The sequence below is a fragment of the Phyllobates terribilis genome, unplaced genomic scaffold, assembly GCF_046119375.1.
Source record: "Phyllobates terribilis strain yellow unplaced genomic scaffold, ASM4611937v1 Scaffold_86__1_contigs__length_6382490, whole genome shotgun sequence".
In the NCBI taxonomy this organism is placed as follows: domain Eukaryota; kingdom Metazoa; phylum Chordata; class Amphibia; order Anura; family Dendrobatidae; genus Phyllobates; species Phyllobates terribilis.
The window spans coordinates 6,045,474-6,065,518 of record NW_027362846.1 but is presented as its reverse complement, the minus strand read 5'-3'; the positions used below and the strand labels follow the sequence as shown (position 1 = coordinate 6,065,518).

General features: G+C 49.6%; 2 protein-coding genes across 2 annotated transcripts in view; both read right to left on the bottom strand.

The window, feature by feature from the left end:
- Nucleotides 1-20,045, bottom strand: part of LOC141197723 (uncharacterized) — a 32,418-nt gene that overhangs the window by 9,612 nt on the left and 2,761 nt on the right. The gene's annotated exons all lie outside the window — the stretch shown is intronic.
- On the bottom strand, nucleotides 5,325-5,900 carry LOC141197771 (oocyte zinc finger protein XlCOF29-like). Its single transcript, XM_073662861.1, has 2 exons — nucleotides 5,738-5,900; nucleotides 5,325-5,608 (listed from the first exon to the last, which is right to left on the bottom strand). Exons 1-2 carry the CDS (start codon nucleotides 5,813-5,815, stop codon nucleotides 5,336-5,338), a joined length of 351 nt encoding a protein of 116 aa, XP_073518962.1. The 5' UTR covers nucleotides 5,816-5,900; the 3' UTR covers nucleotides 5,325-5,335.

Here is a 20,045-nt window from a genome sequence, read left to right as displayed (position 1 = left end):
TAGGAAACCAGAGGCTGCAGTATTTCAGGTACTGTAGCCACAAGCCACATCTAATCACCAGAAAGGTGGCCATAGAGGACCCAGGGGACAGAGAAGACGTCGCCCGGCAAGGTCCGCAGCCACTGGCCTGAGACACTGGGTGCGAGGTGCAGGGAGACGGCCAGAAGGAAGACACAGAAGGGGGTCCCGTTACGTACTCCGGAGAGACCTGGGAGTTTGCTGAACCCCTCCTTGAGTAAGCACAGAACGCCGTGGGAAGTTACTCTAGTACTGGTAACTGGAAGTCTAAGAAACCGTGAGTAAACCCTGAAGGACTGCACCTTACTGTCTCTGTGATCATTATCTGCGCCATCCTCTGCACTACACCATAACAGCAACATCTACACTGCACTGGAGCTACGCTCTACCTGTGGAGAGCTGAACCAACTCTGCTGCATTACCAACACCTCCAGAGGACCTGCTCCGCAGCGGCGGCTCCCTTTAGCCGCATACCACAGGTGGCGTCACGAACTGTATCTAAGAACTATAAATCCCCTGTAAATAAATATTCCCCTTTTGATTGACCGCCCTGGGTCACGGACCGGGTCACCGCCACTGTGACATCTCCCCTAGCAACGACCAGCCCGACACCGTGTACCCCACGGCCCAGGGGGTGCGTCACATCTAGTAGTTCGGGCCTAGGTAAAATAGGAGGCAGGTCAGTGAAGGCACAGTGAGCTGTCATAAGAGCATACAGATGAATATGTAAGCAGCGCACCAGATAGAGCACCCCCCATAGACTGCCCCAAAGCATAGCATTATCTCCAAACTGAAAGTAAAGATTACACAAGAACCACAAGATTTCATCAACCAAGGTATTGTATTAACCAGTGTAATGTCACCCACCAGACAGTGTATGTAGTTTACGGAGCACAATCCTGCTGACAGGTGCGCTTTAAGTTTACCAAGTCATTCCAGATATTTTTGACCTGCAGCACTTGCCACAAGAACAGTATCCATGTCGGTGTAACATAAAAGTCATTTAAGTGGCAGTATTCTTTAACCCCTTTACACCCGAGGGTGGTTTCTACGTTAATAACGGGCAAATTTTTACAGTTCTGACCACTGTCACTTTATGAGGTAATAACTCTGGGACTCTTCAACGGATCCCACTGATTCCAAGACTGTTTTTTCATGACATATTGTACTTCATGATAGTGGCAACATTTATTCGATATGACTTGCGTTTATTTGTGGAAAAAAAATCTGAAAATTTGTCAGAAAATTTAGAAAATTTTGCAATTTTCTAAATTTGAATTTTCATGCCCTTAAATCAGAGAAATATGTTACACAAAATAGTTAATAAATAACATTTCCCACATGTCAGCTTTACATCAGCACAATTTTGGAATCAAAATTTTTTTTTGTTAGGGAGCTATAAGGGTTAAAAGTTGACCAGCGATTTCTCATTTTTCCAACAAAATTTACAAAACCATTTTTTTTTTTTTTTAGGGACCACATCACATTTGAAGTGATTTTGAGGGGCCTTTATGACAGAAAATACCTAAAAGTGACACCATTCTAAAAACAGCACCCCTCAAGGTGCTCAAAACCACATTCAAAAAGTTTATTAACCCTTCAGGTGCTTCACAGGAATTTTTGGAATGTGGAAGAAAACAATGAACATTTAACTTTTTTTCACAAAAATGTTAATTTAGACCCAAATTTATTTATTTTCGCAAGGATGACTGGAAAAAAATTGACCGCAAAAATTGTTGTGCAATTTTTCCTGAGCACGCCGATACCACATATGTGGGGGAAAACCACTGTTTGGGCGCACTGCAGGGTTCGGAAGGGAAGATGCGCCATTTGACTTCTTGAATGTAAAATTTGCTTAAATAATTAGAAGATGCCATGTCGCGTTTGGAGAGCCCCTGATGTGCCTAAACAGTGGAAACCGTCCACAACGGACCACATTTTTTAAACTAGACCCCTCAAGGAACTTCTCTAGATGTGTGGTGAGCACCCTGAACCCCCAGGTGCTTCACAGAAGTTTATAACGTAGAGCTGTGAAAATAAAAAAAAATTAACTTTTTCCACAAAAATTATCTTTTAGCTCCAATTTTTTTATTTTCACAGGGGTAAGAGGAGAAAATTGACCCCAAAAACTGTTGTGCAATTTCTTCTGAGTACGCAGATACCCCATATATGGAGAAAATACGCTGGGCGCACGGCAGGGTTCAGAAGGCGAGGAGCACTGTGTGACTTTTTGAACTCAAAATTGGCTGGAATCAAGAGGGGACGCCATGTAGCGTTTGGGGAGCCCCTGATGCGCCTATATAGTGGAAACCCCCCAAGTGACCCCATTTTGAAAACTAGACCCCTTAATGATTTTATCAAGGGGTATGGTGAACATTTTGAACCCAGAGGTACGACACAGAATTTGATAACATTAGGTCATCATATTGAATAAGTTGTCATTACTCTTGAGTGCAAGTGCTCGCTACTTGAGTTTGCATCGGGTACTCGGGTATGCACCATGTATCGCGGGTGCTTGAGTGACATGTGCGAGTCCCCGCCCCGCATGTTTCACGGTTGTTAGACACCCAAAAAAAACATGTGGGGATCGCTCGTACATGGCAAGCAATCCCCGCAAGGTTTTTTTGGCCGCAAAGCATATGGGGCAGAAACTCGAGCATGTCACTAAAGCACCCGCTATACTTGGTGCATACCCGAGCACCCGATGCAAGCTCAAGTAGCGAGCACTTGTGCTCAACACTAGTCATCATTTTTTTCTTTACTTTTAAAAAAATCATAACCCCAACACAACCCTAACCCCAACCCTAACACAATCCTAACCCCAGCACAACCCTAAGCCTAGCACAGTCCTAGCACAACCCTAACCCTAGCACAACCCCAACCCTAACACAATCCTAACCCTAACACAACCCTAACCCTAGCACAACTCTAACCCTAGCACAACCCTAACAGTAACACAAACCTAACCCTAGCACAACCCTAACCCTAACACAACCCTAACGCTAACACAAACCTAACCCTAGCACAACCCTAACCCTAGCACAACCCTAACACAAACCTAACCCTAGCACAATCCTATCCCTAGCACAACCCTAACCCTAACACAAACCTAACCCTAGCACAACCTTAACCCTAACACAACCTTAACCCTAACCCTAGCACAATCCTAACCCTAGCACAACCCTAACAGTAACACAAACCTAACGCTAGCACAACCCTAACCCAAACCTAACCCTAGCACAACCCTAACACAATCCTAACCCTAGCACAACCCTAACCCTAACACAAACCTAACCCTAGCACAACCTTAACCCTAGCACAAGCCTAACTCTAGAGTTTATTTTTTACACCGTTCCTCGTGCGGTATAAGTGATTAGACAACTTTATTCTTCAGGTCGGTGCGAGTACAGCGATACCAGATTCATATCGGGTTTCTATATTTGGCAGCTGTCACACCCTAAAGGGCAGAAAAATAATTTTTCCATATTTCGGCTGAAGAGTCATACAAGGGCTTGTTTTTTTGCGGCACAAGTTGACGCTTTTCTTGGTACCGTTTTCGGGCACATGACATTTTCTGATCGCTTTCTATTCTGATTTTTGGGAGGCAGAATAAACAAAAACCAACAATTCAGAAATTGCTTTTTGTTTTTTATGCCATTCCGCGTGTGGTAAAATTTATTCTTCGGGTCAGTACGTTTACAGCGGTACCACATTTATATAGTTTTTTATGGTTTGGGGCTTTTATACAATAAAAACTATTTTATAGAAAAAAATATTTTTTTGTATCGCTTTATTTTGAGGGCTATAACTTTTATTTTTCGGCTGATGGAGCTGTATGGCGGCTTGTTTTTTGCAGGACAAGATGACGTTTTCAGCGGTACTATTTTTAATTACATTCGTCTTTTTTATCGCGTTTTATTTCATTTTTTGTTTGGCGGTATGATGATGAAGCATCATTTTTTTCTTCGTTTTTTTATTTTTTTACCGTGTTCACTATAGGGGTTAACTAGTTGGACAGTTTTATAGGTCTGGTCGTTCCGGATGTGGCGATACCAAATGTGTGTACTTTTAATGTTTTTTTTTTTTTATAATAATATTTATTTATGGGTACACTATTTTTATTTTTTCATTATTTTTCATTTTTTTAATATTTTTGCAATTTTTATTTTAATTTTACCCACTTTCTAGCACTTTTTTAATTACTTTTACACTTTGTCCCACTATGGGACTTTCACTTTTTGCAGCCTGATCACTTGCATAGCATAGAGGTGCAGGAGCATCTCTGTGCTATGCGGGCTGTCAGTCCTGCACTGGCACAAGTTAGTTAGAACGTGCACTGAGAACGATCTAACTAACTTGCTGATGCCTGGTGACCCGGATGTCGTCATGATGACATCAGGTCACCATGGCAACTACCAGACCCAGCAGAGAGAGCGCGGGATCCTGGATACAAGGTAAGAGGGGTTACCTTCCCTTGCTCCCGGAATGCTGCAATCGACTTCGATCGCAGCATTTTGGGGATTAATGTGCCACTGTGGGACCGCTCCTGGCACATATTACCGGGTGTTAGCCATAAGGCCCAGGGCACAGGGACGTACTATTACTGACATTGTCAGTAAGGGGTTAATAAACAATTAATATAAAGATTACAAATCCGGACAGGACACAGATTATTACATGTAACACAATTTTTTTTAATCTGTGACTTCACTGCATTTAGTGGCAGTACTCACCTGGGTGGTCATATGTAGGAATCTCCTCTTTACACCGCTCATCACCCCTCACATATGTCTCTGTAGTATTAATATGGGTCAGATCTTCACCCTGAAACAAATATGATAAAAGTCACAGACAGATGGAGAAGTCACATCTATGATCAGCTCTAATCCTGCCATCTCCACCGTTCTCATTACACAAGTAGAAAACATATAATACTGGAGGATAAAACAAGACTGAGCACAAGATCTTCACAGCCGTCTACACATCATAGGGGAGATCTCATGACACCTTCTCTCCATCTACCTGATGATCCTGAGGAACATTGGGGTCTTCTTGTTTACAGTCCTGTGGAAGAAGAGGACGGGGACATCTCTCTGGTGTTGTCCTCTTACTGGATAGATCTGGAGGAAACACATACAGGGGCTGAATTCATTCTTTACATACAGATAATTATAGGCCGTGTGTATTTAGTCCTGTCTATTACCTGGTGATGTGAGGGGCTGGGGAAGCTCCATCATGACGTCCTTGTACAGATCTTTGTGTCCTTCTAAATACTCCCACTCCTCCATGGAGAAATATACGGCGACATCCTGACACCTTATAGGAACCTGACACATACAATGATACCGTCATCCCCCCGATCCCTCCATAGCGTTACTGTATAATGTCCCAGCATTCCCAGCAGTGTCACCTCTCCAGTCAGCAGCTCAATCATCTTGTAGGTGAGTTCTAGGATCTTCTGGTCATTGATGTCCTCATGTATCAGGGGGTGAGGTGGGGGCCTCGTGATTGGGCTCAGGGGTCTTCCCCATCCCTCAGACACAGGGTCCTGACAGCGCCCACTAGAGGTCTTCTTCACTACTGTGTAATCCTGGTTATGGAGAGACACGTTAATAAATCTCCCTCCAGACATTTCCAGAGTCCTCACCTCTCCAGTTCTGTCCATCTGTTATTCCCATAGATAAGAATGATGTAATGTGACGTCATCAGAATCTCTCACCTCTCCAGTAAGCCGGAAGAGGATCTCTAGGGTGAGGTGGAATATCCTCTCCACCATCTTCTTCTTCTCCTTCTCCATCCACTAAGGTTTAAGGTAAATTTTCTAGAAGATGGAAGATAATGATGAGAACGACTGAATCTACAGGATCCTAAATGGAAGGAAGATGGCTGCTCTGTGCGCCCAGGAGCTGTGATGAGGTCACAGGAGGGGAGGAGTCAGGGGTCACATGATCAGGGGCCTCAGTGGATGCAGGACTCTGCTGTGCTGGTTGTCATGGTGCTGGATGAGCTGAAGTTTATGTGTGGGGTCAGGAGGGGTTTACAGTGTGGATGTAGCGGAGCCGCGTGTGTACGAGGTGTACGGAGCGGAGCCGCGTGTGTACGAGGTGTACGGAGCGGAGCCGCGTGTGTACGAGGTGTACGGAGCAGAGCCGCGTGTGTACGAGGTGTACGGAGCGGAGCCGTGTGTGTACGAGGTGTACGGAGCAGAGCCGCGTGTGTACGAGGTGTACGGAGCGGAGCCGCGCGTGTACGAGGTGTACGGAGCGGAGCCGCGCGTGTACGAGGTGTACGGAGCGGAGCCGCGCGTGTACGAGGTGTACGGAGCGGAGCCGCGCGTGTACGAGGTGTACGGAGCGGAGCCGCGCGTGTACGAGGTGTACGGAGCGGAGCCGCGCGTGTACGAGGTGTACGGAGCGGAGCCGCGCGTGTACGAGGTGTACGGAGCGGAGCCGCGCGTGTACGAGGTGTACGGAGCGGAGCCGCGCGTGTACGAGGTGTACGGAGCGGAGCCGCGCGTGTACGAGGTGTACGGAGCGGAGCCGCGCGTGTACGAGGTGTACGGAGCGGAGCCGCGCGTGTACGAGGTGTACGGAGCGGAGCCGTGCGTGTACGAGGTGTACGGAGCGGAGCCGCGCGTGTACGAGGTGTACGGAGCGGAGCCGCGCGTGTACGGAGCGGAGCCGCGCGTGTACGAGGTGTACGGAGCGGAGCCGCGCGTGTACGAGGTGTACGGAGCGGAGCCGCGCGTGTACGAGGTGTACGGAGCGGAGCCGCGCGTGTACGAGGTGTACGGAGCGGAGCCGCGCGTGTACGAGGTGTACGGAGCGGAGCCGCGCATGTACGAGGTGTACGGAGCGGAGCCGCGCGTGTACGAGGTGTACGGAGCGGAGCCGCGCGTGTACGAGGTGTACGGAGCGGAGCCGCGCGTGTACGGAGCGGAGCCGCGCGTGTATGAGGTGTACGGAGCGGAGCCGCGCGTGTACGAGGTGTACGGAGCGGAGCCGCGCATGTACGAGGTGTACGGAGCGGAGCCGCGCGTGTACGAGGTGTGCGGAGCCGCGCGTGTACGAGGTGTACGGAGCGGAGCCGCGCGTGTACGAGGTGTACGGAGCGGAGCCTCGCGTGTACGAGGTGTACGGAGCGGAGCCGCGTGTGTACGAGGTGTACGGAGAGGAGTATCCCGATTTATCTATCTGCACCCTCTGAATAGAGCGAGTTCTGGTCACTAAGACGAATGATGATGGGAGTGTACGTGCATGAAGGAAGCTGTCAGTTTCTATGCACCTTCACTTACCTCACTATGGCTGTATACATGTTTGTATGTATTTCAGCCATTAACTCCTTGTTCGGTCTAAGATGATGTAAGGTGGCTTTCGGACACATAGTTGATGGGAATTATGTATCACAGAGGTGGTTGTCCTAGACCAGGGGTCTCAAACTCAGCTGGGTATAAGGGCCGCACACGGAAAAACATTTAATTTGGGGGGCCGCATTGTTTGCATGACAAAGTGACATTTTTAGTGATACCATTTTATTTTCTATACACCTTTTGAACTGGTCCTCATCTTGCAGACATGGTCTCCCCTCCAGGTCCCCCATATTGCAGACATGGTCTCCCCTCCAGCTCCCCCATATTGCAGACATGGTCTCCCATGCAGGTCCCCCATATTGCAGACATGGTCTCCCATCAAGGTCCCCCATATTGCAGACATGGTCTCCCATCCAGGTCCTCCATATTGCAGACATGGTCTCCCATCCAGGTCCTCCATATTGCAGACATGGTCCCACATATTGCCGACATGGTCCCCCATTCAGATCCCCCATATTGCAGACATGGCCTTCATATTGCAGACATGGTCCCCATATTGCAGACATGGTCCCCCATATTGCAGACATGGTCCCCCATATTGCAGACATGGCCTTCATATTGCAGACATGGTCCCCATATTGCCGACATGGTCCCCCATCCAGGTCCCCCAATATTGCAGACATGGTCACCCATCCAGGTCCCCCATATTGCAGACATGGTTCCCCATATTGCAGACATGGTCCCCCATCCTGGTCCTTATGTTGCAGACATGTCCCCCATCCAGGTACCCATGTTGCAGACATGTCCCCCATCCAGGTGTCCCCCTATACTGCGCACAGGGCCGCCCCCCCATACTGCGCACAGGGTCCCCGCCCCCTCCCCCATACAGCGCTCAGGGTCCCAGCCCACCCCATACAGCGCTCAGGATCCCCCCCCCCATACAGCGCTCAGGGTCCCCCCCCATATAGCGCTCATGGTCCCCGTCCCCATCCCCCCATACTGCGCTCAGGGTCCCCCCCCCATACTGTGCTCATGGTCCCCGTCCCCCCATACTGCACTCAGGGTCACCGCCCCCCCATACTGCGCTCAGGGTCCCCGTCCCCCCATACTGCGCATGGTGCCCCCCCCCTATACTGAGCACAGGTCCCCTGTGCTGTATCTCGCATGACAGAGAAAAAACTAAAAAAAGATTCTCACCTGTCCTCCGTTCCCTCAGCGTCCTTTCTGCACCTGTGGCCGCAGGCACAGACCCCGTAACGATCGCGGCTTTCTCCAGCAGCCGCCGATATCAGCGCTGTAGTGCAGTGTATTGCCGCGCGGAGGCCAGCAGCTGACATCTGCCCATGTCAGTGACGTCATACGCCGCCGCGCTGGGACGCAGATGTCAGCTGCTGGCCTCTGATAGGCTGGCACTGATATTGCTGTGCACAGAGCCGGTCTCTGCACGGCCATATACTGCACTACAGCGCTGATATCGGCGGCTGCTGGAGAGAGCCGCAATCATTACGGAGTCTATTTGCCTGCGGGCCGCAAGAAGCAGCCGGAGGGGCCACATTTGGCCGCGTGTTTGAGACCCCTGTCCTAGACTGTCTCTAAAGTGTCATTGTTGGAACGGTTTACTTTGCTTTGCCTCCATTGAAAGGCCGTTTATTTTCCTATGCTTGTGATGTGGTTTATGAAGAACCAATAACCCAGCAAGGACATATAAATGGAAACAGTTCCCGTGTTACCTCACCACGCACCCAAGTGAGTAGCATTCCCACAATTGGTGTTAGAATTGCGGGCAGCGTTCCTAGGGAACATGTGTAACTACTACAGAGGTACTGCATGCCCCCAGTGAAGGCGGCCATAAGCCAGTAAATAACGTCAGATAGCATGGAGAACCTAGTGAAACACCTGGTACAAGCCCAGCTGTAGCAGCAGTACCGACAACAGCTGGCGCAACAGAAGACAAATAAGCTGCTTATGCAACAGAGGTTCGTGGCATGGCGGCAGCTTCGACTCCAAGGTCAGCTGATTTCTCCATCCAGAAGGCAGTAAGGAGAGCTCTGCAGAAAATGACCAAGGGTGATGACACAGAGGCCATTTTTGAAAGATTCGCCGAGAGGGAGAAACTCTCGCCAGAGCAATGTGCTGATGCAATACTTAATGGGGGAGCTCCAGAAGGCCTACTCTGACTTAGCCTTAAAAGATGCGCTTAGGAGTGACAATGACTGCCAGGGTACAACGTGTCCACCGCTGGGCATATCACTGTGACAAACCCCCTCCCTACCAAGTGTTTGATTTGCTGAACCACGTCCAAAAATGGTTGCAGGCAAAGACCTCTACCCCTGTGCAGATGGTAGAGCGAGTGGTAATGTACCGGTTTGTGCACTCCTTTCCGAGGCCAATACAGACTTGGGTTGCCCAGGGGGATCCCCGGAATGCAGATGACCTGGTCAGACTGTTCGAAAGATATCACGGGGTCGATGGTTCCTTGGGGACCCTCAAAAAGGGGTGGGGCGTCCAAGGTCAAAAGGCTCAGGGGAGGTTATACCAAAGGTCCCAGCTGGCAATATATGCTGGAAATATCACGGCCCAGGCCATATAGCCCCCCATTGTCCCCTGACTTCCGAGCAGATGGACTGTAGCCTGGGTTGCCACTGTTCATACTATGTGTATCCAGTTTGCAGTTCGATCTTTCCACGCAACAAGGGGCCACAAGCTTGTCCCGTAATCGGGAATGGCCGGCAAGTGACTGGACTGCTAGGCTTAGAAAGTTTGTTGACCCTCGTGAGGGCCACATTTCCTCTCCAGCTGATCCCTGGAAAGAAGGTTGACGTCAATTGCTTTCACGAGGATGCTAAAGGCTATCCAGTGGCGAGAGTGGACATTGGAATGGGCCAAGGTACTGAGTCCCACGAGATTGGCGTGGTCTAGGACTTACTGCACCCCATTATTATAGGCCAGGACTTTTGTTTGTTTTGGGACTTTTGGGGGAGGGTGACAGTGCTCGATTAAGAGACGGGTCGCCCCTAAAGAACTGTCACCACACTCAGAGTCTGACGGGTTTCCCTTCTGTGTCCTTGTGGGGGATGACAAGGTAGTGTCCCTTGGGGCCAACATACCTGATGTAGGGGTGACTAGTGAAAATGTTAGGTCCGCCCTTGATAGGGAGCTAATGCTAAAGGAGGCATTCAATAATGTAACCGTCTTAAACAGTATAGCGCAAGAGCCAGGGGCTGACACCAGGTTTACCTATTTTATGTTGAGTGGGGAGTTATTGTACAGCGTTATTAAGGTCAGAGAGGAAATAGTGGAGCAATTGTTGGTACCCTGACCATGTAGACGAAGGATGATGGACATGGTCCATTCACATGTCTTGACCATTTGGATGTGGATAAAAGTGGATAAAACTTTAGAACAGGTTGTGCGGAGGTTCCATTGGCCTGGTTGTCACCAGGAAATCTTAAAGTATTGCAGGTCCTGTCCCACCTGCCAGATAATCGCCCCCTCCTCTCACTTTCGACATCCCCTCGTACCATTACCCATCATAGAAGTGCCGTTTGAGCGAATTGCCATGGACTTGGTCCATCACCTGGTTAAATCTGCTTGTGGGCATCAATACATATTGTTCATCCTTGACTATGCTACGTGGTGCCCTGAAGCGGTTCCCCTGAGAAACTCCTCGGTGGTAAGTAAAGCCCACGAGTTGGTACACATTTTATCCTGGACCGGATTACCGGGGGAGATACTTACCGACCAAGGAAAACCCTTTATGAGTAAGGTGATGAGGGAACTGTGTAAGGCCCACAAATTACACAACTGAAGACATCCATGTACCATCCCAGATGGACGGCCTTGTGGAAAGGTTAAATAAAACATTGAAGAGTATGCTTAAGAAGGTCATATAGGACGGTCAAGACTGGGACTGTCTCCTCCCGTATCTGTTGTTTTCTATCCGGGAGGTTCCACAAGCCTCGACCGGATTCTCTCCATTTTAACTACTATATGGTCGACATGCAAGGGGTCTCCTTGATATAGCAAAGGATTCCTGGGAAGCCGAGGTTACGCCCCATCGGAGCATCATTGAGGATGTCACCAAAATGTAGGAGATGATTGCGAAGGTGATGCCCATAATAAAAGGACATTTCCTCCAGGCACAAGGGGCTCAATCTAGGGTCTACAACTGGGCAGCCAGGGTGAGGCAGTTCAGGCCCGGGGACAGAGTCCTTGTACTAATTCCCACAGTGGAGAGTAAGTTTTGGGCCAAATGGTAAGACCCCTATGAGGTGGTAGAGAAGCTTGGTGAAGTGAACTGCAAGGTTCATCACAGATCTACCTCTCTGTACTCGATATCAACTCCTTACTAACCAGAATACCACAATGTCTGTCTGCTATTTCATCTTTCTTCTCTGCTAGATTCCTAAAACTTAATATGGATAAAACCAAATTCATCATATTTCCACCATCTCACTCAACCCCCCTCCTGACCTATCTATCAAAGTCAATGGCCACCCACTCTCCCCAGTCTCGCAAGCTCGCTGCCTCTGGGTAACCCTTGACTCTAATTTCTCCTTCAAACCTCATATCCAAGGCCTTTCCACTTCATGCTGACTCCAATTCAAAAATATTTCCCGGATCCGCACATTCCTCAACCATGAATCTGCAAAAACACTAGTGCGTGCCCTCATCATCTCTCTCCTCGACTACTGCAACCTCCTGCTCTGTGGTCTCTCTTCTAACTCTCTCGCACCCCGGCAATCTATCCTAAACTCTGCTGCCCGACTAATGCACCTGTCCCCCCGCTATTCTCCTGTCTCTTCCCGCTGCCAATCCCTGCACTGGCTCCCCATTGCCCAGAGACTCAAGTTCAAGACCCTAACCTTGGCATACAAAACCATCCATAGCCTATCTCCTCCATATATCTATGACCTAGTCTCCCGGTACCTACTTGCATGCAACCTCCGATCCTCACAGGACCACCTTCACTACTCTGCTCCTTTCTCCTCTTCCCACAATTGCATACAAGATTTCTCCCATGCATCCCCCCTACTCTGGAACTCTCTACTCCAACACGTCAGACTCTCGCCTACCGTGGAAACCTTCAAAAGGAACCTGAAGACCGACCTCTTCCGACAAGCCTACAACCTGCAGTAACCCTCACTGCATGACCAGCTGTACCCTCACCTACGGTATCCTCACCCACCCCTTCTACACTGTGAGCCCTCACGGGCAGGGTCCTCTCGCCTCCTGTGCCAGTCGGTGACTTGTTTTTGTTTAAACTATTGTACTTGTTGTCTGCTATGTATACCCCTTTTTCACATGTAAAGCGCCATGGAATTAATGGCACTATATTAATTAATAATAATAACCAGGAAGACTAAAACTGTACCAAGTGTACGTAGGTGGCAAGATAGGGAGCCAGTTGAAACTCCGTGTTTTCTGGACAAGCCTGAAGCAGATGTTGAAAGAGTCATAATAGCAAAGATGCCATTGAAGGCTCAAAAATAGCAGTGCGGGAGTTGTTGCAGCAGAACAGGGACCTGTTCTTAGATTTGCTTTTTTGTACAAAGGTCATAGAACATGAGGTTCTGATTTAATCCCATGTGCGGGTGAACTTGAAGCCCTATCTAATTCCTGAGGCCTGGCGAGAGCTATTCTCCAAGGAATCTCTGAGTCACTGAGGAATCAGAGAGGGTGGTCTAGCCCTATTGTCCTGGTTCCAAAACCTGATGGCGAATGGAGGTTCTGTAACGATTATAGGAAGCTGAATGAAGTCCAAGTTCAACGCATATCAGATGCCGTGTGTCGATGACCTGATCGTGAGACGTGGGCTGGCAAGGTATACAACTGTGTGACCCACTACTACTCAGGTAGCGTTAGCCCTCCCTGGGAAAGGTGTACTCGGACTGCGGGCCGGTGGCAGAGGGGGATGCAGTCGTGGCCTTGGCCCGGTCCGTGGCCAGGGAGCACACATTAAAAATATAGGGTAGTGGATGAGTGGTTATTTGTCTGCAACGCCTCCTGTGGTTTCTGCTGAGGACCACCAGCGCTGCGACAGTCCTCTGAGGCCGGTGTTCTAGCAGCTTGGGATGGAATAGCTCCCCGCAGGTGGAGCTAGGCCTCAGGGCAGAGTAGAAGTGCAGTGCAGAGGAATGGTGGGTGCGGTGCCGCGCAGAAATGAGAGAGAAGAGGCGATGTATGAAGTCATCCAGGTTTTACTCACGGTAGACTTGTTTTCAGCCACAAAGCATCTCTTTGTTCCTCACGGCGCGCTGCGGCCACCAGGATGGGGTTCAGCTCACTCCGGGTAGCTCGGGTGCACCAGACAAAACCCCAGCACCAGTGTGTTCCTCTCACTTGCTGTACTAGAACCGCCTCGTGCCCCTACTAAGTCCCGTACGGGCACCGCAATGTCCGCTGAAGGTGGCTTGTAGCCCCCGGACCGCCTAGGTCCCTTATTGGTGACTGGGGTGTAAACGTGGCGTAATGCTGGGGTCCCTCTGGATAGACGCAGATTAAGGGGATACAGGTGACGACTCTGCTCCATCCGTATTCCCCCTGGGATCCACTTCAGCCTCCGGACTTTTCTGACAGAGACCTGGAGTACAAAGTCAGATAATCGGGGACCGGTACCCCCTCTTGCGGCAGGAGTCTCTCTGGCGGGGCCAGAATAAGGGTAGCAGGTGGCGACTCCGCTCCGTCCACATCCCCTGAGATCCTTTCGCCTGTGGAGCTCTTCTCCTCTGCTCCCCTCCTAGGCCTTCTGGTGTGAACTAAGACATAGGACACAGCCAGCTGTAACTCAACTCTGCCCCAGCCCCCAATCTCAAGGCCTGAGACCGGGAATAGCAGCATCTTGAGGCAGCTGCAGCTTGTACTAACTGTCACCTCCAGGGAACTGCGACAAAAGACCCGGTATTAAAGATGGCATCCATATTTATATGGATGTATTAGTGTAACCGTAAAGTGCTTCCTCCACCCTACTCACTACAAGGTTCCCCCTACTTTTGGTTCCCCCCTTACTCCTCCATTCAGGACCGGGGCAGCACATTGTGCTCTAAACCCCCTTCAGAATGGGAGTGTGTAGTGTTGGATGTGTGGTGGGGTCCTGTGTGGTGCTCCATCCTTACCTCGGAGAGGAGATACCACACCTCGTTCCATGAAGTGCAGTACCCCTGTGGCGACTGAACTCTCAGGGGCGCCACATAACCACCTTGGATTTAACTAAGAAATATTGGCAAATCCCCATGTCACAAGAAGCCAAGAAGAAGACTGCCTTCTCTATGCCCGACGGATGTTTCCAATATGTCCGGATGCTGTTTGGTCTGCAGGGAGCCCTGGCCACCTTCCAGAGTGCCATGGACTGGATCCTCGCAATCCGTAAGAATTACACTGCATCATACTTTATATATCGTAATCTTCAGCCCAGATTGGAGATGTCACCTGCAAAAGGTCCAGGCGGCGTTTGATCCTCTCAGGAAGGCAGGGTTTTCTATAAATCTGAAAACATTTTGCCATGGGAAATAAAGAGGCCAAATAACTAGGATATGTAGTAGGTAGAGGCGAGATCAAACCCCAGATCAGTAAAGTAGATGCAATCCAAAACTGGCCAAGACCACTCTTAAAGAAGCAAGTTAGAGCCTTTCTGAAAATGAAAATAACGGACAGTGAGTCATGTAATGTGTGGTCTCTAAGTAAAGGTAATGTGACGGGAGCTAGTTACCCCATCCGCAGATGTCCAATCTTCTTCTGCCGGCCCCTGACATGGAAAGGCTTTTCTTACACTGGGATATATAAAATATGACTATCGCACTGTGTCTCCAAGATGGACTAAAACTTTTATTCTTACAAGCAGGTTTTATAGAGAATCACACAGACTATTTTTTAGCACCCATTGTTCTCACCAGATAATACCCACAGTAGGCTCCCAGACAGCAGTTATGCAACAACCCATTAATCAGCACATTGTCTGTTGGCCCCTGCTAAGTGAGCACAGGAAGGTGGGGGTCAGGAGTGCTTCGGTCACATCACAGCATGTCCAACAATATGCGATCCACAATATTCACCCCACTTTGTAACATTATGTCCCATTAGCTGCATAGGCGCTACGACAACCCCCATGTGGCAAAATCTTGGAGTACGGGGTTGATCCGTCACAATCCTCCCCCTTCTCGGACATGATCGGCCTACCCAGTCTGCTCCCCGACGGATCAGCTGGAGGAGGTCCACGATTTATGAGGTTGGTAGCAGGTCAGTTTGTCGGCTTAGTCCATCGGCGTTACCATTTTGCTTGCCGGGTCTATAGTGGATGGTGAAGTCTAACGGTTGTAGCGCCAAACTCCACCGTAGTAGTCTGGCATTGTCCCCGGAGACCCGATTAAGCCATACCAGGGGGTTATGATCCGTTATGAGGGAATACTATCTTCCATACAAATATATTTACAAATACTACTGCCAGGCATTCCTTTTCGATGGCCACATAGCTGACTTCTCGAGGCAGTAATTTCCGACTCAGATAAGCTATTGGGTGTTCTTGGCCGTCCGGCCCAACTTGGCTCAGTACTGCCCCTAACCCAAACATAGATGCGTCCGTGTGAACAAGGAAACATTTAGTTGGATCGGGTGCGGCCAATATCGGGGTATTTGTGAGAGCGTCCTTTAGCTGGCGGAAGGCTTCCTCACACTCGGGGGTCCAAGTTAACTGGCGGGGGAGGTTCTTACGTGTCAGATCAGTGAGGGGCTTGGCAATGCTGCTGTAATTAGGGACAAATTTCCTATAATACCCTGCTGTCCCTAGAAAGGCCATGACTTGGGTTTTAGCATGTGGGGTGGGCCACTTGGCTATGGCCTCAATCTTGGCGGGTTCCGGTCGTTGTTTTCCACCCCCCACCCAATGTCCTAAATACTGCACCTCTGCTTTGCCTACGTGACACTTGTTGGGATTCAGGGTGAGTCCGGCTTTGTGGATCCTATCCAATACTGTCTCTAGATGATTTAGATGCTCATCCCATGTCGCGCTGTAGACGGCGATGTCATCCAGGTAGGCACAAGCATAGTCCTGGAGACCATCCAGAAGCCGGTCAGCCAGCCTCTGGAAGGTCGCGGGGGCATTCTTCATCCCAAATGGCATAACCCAAAACTGGAATAAGCCAAACGGGGTGACAAATGCAGACTTGGGAATAGCATCAGGACTTAGGGGAATCTGCCAATAGCCTTTGCATAGATCGATGGTGGTCAAATACTTTGCCCCAGCCAGCCGGTCTAACAACTCGTCCACACGCGGCATGGGATACGCATCTGTCACAGTTTTCTCATTTAGCTTGCGATAGTCTACCCAAAACCGGGTAGTCCCATCTTTCTTAGGCACTAACACTACAGGGGACACCCAGGGACTATCTGACTCCTCAATGACCCCTAAACGCAACATCTCCTGTATCTCTTGTCGCATCCCTTCTCATACAGACTCCGGGACGCGGAAGGGGGGTTGTCTCAGGGGGGTCTGATCTTGTGTCTCAACCTTGTGTTGTGCAAGTCGGGTGAACCCCGGTCTCTCTGAGAACATCCTCTGACGCTGCCTCAGCAATGTCTCGGCCTGCTCTCTCTCCCGGGTCCCTAGGTTTTCTCCTAAGTGTACCTGGTCCCAGGTTTTCGACTGAGTCCTCTCACCTAAGACATCAGGTAAGGGGAGTTCGGCTAAATCCTCTGCTTCGGGTGCGCAGATGGAAGCTACCTCTTCAGGGCGCTCCCGGTAGGGCTTCAGCATATTCACGTGGAACATGCGGATAACCCTGGGGTCGTCACAATCGGCGACATTGAAGGTGGTGTCGGCTATTTTCCCCACTACCCGGTAAGGCCCCTGCCATGCGGCCTGGAATTTGTTCTGCCTAACTGGTTCTAGTACCAGGACCTTCTGTCCTATCTCGAAGGTGCATTCTCTAGTCCTCTGATCGTACCATACGCGCTGGAGCCGTTGGGCCGCCTGCATGTTCACGCACACAGCCTGAGTCAACTCCTGCAGGCGGTCCCGGAGTTCCAGCACGAAGGGCACGATAGGGGTTCCTGCTATGGTTTCCTCCCCTTCCCAGAGTTCTCGTACTAAGTCTAGGGGCCCCCTCACCCGCCTCCCATATAACAGTTCAAATGGGGAGAACCCCGTAGATTCTTGGGGCACCTCCCGATAGGCGAACAGGAGGTGCGGCAAGAATTTCTCCCAGTCCCTGTAGGTCCGGGTGAACGTCCCAATGAGTTGTTTTAACATTCCGTTAAAGCGCTCACACAACCCATTGGTTTGCGGGTGGTATGGGGCGCTTCTAATGGACTTTACACCACACAGTCTCCACAGTTGGCTGGTCACCTCTGCCGTAAATTGGGTGCCCTGGTCCGAGATAATCTCCCGGGGAAATCTAACCCGTGAGAAAACCTGGAGCAGAGCAGCCCCCACCGTCTCTGCCAGTATGTTAGGTAAGGCAACCGCCTCTGGATACCGCGTGGTGTAATCTATCACTGTCAATATATACCTTTTCCCTGATGGACTGGGTTTGGCTAACGGCCCTATCAGATCGACCGCTACTCGGCTAAATGGCTCCTCCACAATGGGAAGGGGGTGTAATTTGGCCTTGCAGCGATCTCCCCTCTTGCCAATGCGCTGGCAACTGTCACAGGTCTGGCAGTACTGACGAACATCATGGAATAACCCTGGCCAAAAGAAGTTTTGTGTCAGATGATGCCTGGTGGGGCTGACTCCGAGGTGCCCCGCCAAGGGTATGTCATGAGAGATTCGCAGCAACTCCTGCCTATACTTTTTGGGAACTACCAGCTGTCGTTTTACAGTGGGGCTCGTCCCTGAGTGAGTTTGCCCGGTAACCCTAGCAAAAAAGAAGCAAGACAAAAATATATCTCATACCCTACCATAATTATATATAAATGTAAAGCAAAGTTGCATAATAAATATAGGGTACTTAGTGAACTATTTTTGATCAAAAAAAGTATACAAGCCGTCCCACCAGCGGCAAGGTGACCCTAAATTGGGACGGTACCTATACTGCCTATATTAAAAACCTTACTGTATATCAAAGTTGAAGTAATGCATATAAAAGGGTAGACAAATAGGACCGGGTCCCAACTTTTTTTGATCAAAAATAGTTCACTAAGTACCCTATATTTATTATGCAACTTTGCTTTACATTTATATACATTTATATATAATTATGGTAGGGTATGAGATATATTTTTGTCTTGCTTCTTTTTTGCTAGTGTGAACATGCCTCTGTTTCTTGTATGTCTGCCATCTTAGACCTCAGTTCACATTGTCTGGTTTTTTGACTTGTTTGCATTCTGTGCAATTTAAGGGTGTGGCATGCCCTTTGTTGAGCTGATTGGTATATATGTAGCTTACCACGGGCCTAGGTGGTCTGGAGTTGGGACCCGGTCCTATTTGTCTACCCTTTTATATGCATTACTTCAACTTTGATATACAGTAAGGTTTTTAATATAGGCAGTATAGGTACCGTCCCAATTTAGGGTCACCTTGCCGCTGGTGGGACGGCTTGTATACTTTTTTTGATCAAAAATAGTTCACTAAGTACCCTATATTTATTATGCAACTTTGCTTTACATTTATATATAATTATGGTAGGGTATGAGATATATTTTTGTCTTGCTTCTTTTTTGCTAGTGTGAACATGCCTCTGTTTCTTGTATGTCTGCCATCTTAGACCTCAGTTCACATTGTCTGGTTTTTTGCCCGGTAACCCTGTAGAGGAGTCCCTGATGCCATATAAACTGTTCACCTTCCAGTACCCCTCTTCCCTCCTGTGCCTTCCCGCGATACCCCTGCAATGAGGGATCCTCTAGTACCTCCTTCCTAAATTCTGCTGGGGTGTCCCATGAAATGTGTCTGGCTATGGGAATACGAGAAGAGCTGTAGTGTCTTACCTGGGCCTCCTCCGAGTGTGATTCCGCCTCCGCAGCTCGAGCTTGTCTCCGGGTAGTGACAGGATATGTTTCAGCCATAGCCACCGATGCCGGGTCGGCTTCGTCTTGGTAGCAGTGTACAGCGGCCCGGTTGAAGGTAGTCGTTTCCGGTTTTGGCCACTGGGTGCGCTGGGTCCGGTTGGGACAGTGTCTCTGCAGGTGACCCAGTTGATGGCAGGTGTGGCATCGCACCCCAGGAGGACTCTGGTAGGCCGGGGTATTGGTGGGTCCCCCGCCAAGCTTCTGTGGTTTAGGGGCCTCCAGACCCATGGGAGGGCCCCTTGAGACAGTTTTGGACCCTGACAATTGGGCCCTCCTGGCATCATAATGTTCATCGGTCAGTCCCGAAGCCATTCTTGCGTCTCGGGAGTTAACCCAGTAAAAGAATCGTTCTAACATGATGAGCTGTAGGACGTCCTCCTTCGTGTCTGCTTTGCTACCTTGTACCCACTGTAAGCGTGACTGCCATAGTTTACAGGCCCATTCAGCGTGGGTATCCGTTTCCCGTTTTGTGGTTTTGCGGAACTTTTGACGGTATGCCTCTGGTGTTAGAGCATACCGGGCCAAGATCACTTCTTTGACTCGCTTATAGTCCATACAGTCCTGATCCGATACAGTGCGATAGGCATCCGCTGCCCGGCCTGTCAGCTTGTTGGCCAGAATCTGGACCCAATCCTCCGGCTCCACTTTATGAAGTGTACACTGCCGCTCAAAGTCCTGCAGAAAGCCATCAATGTCTTCCTCTGCCTCCCCCAACTGT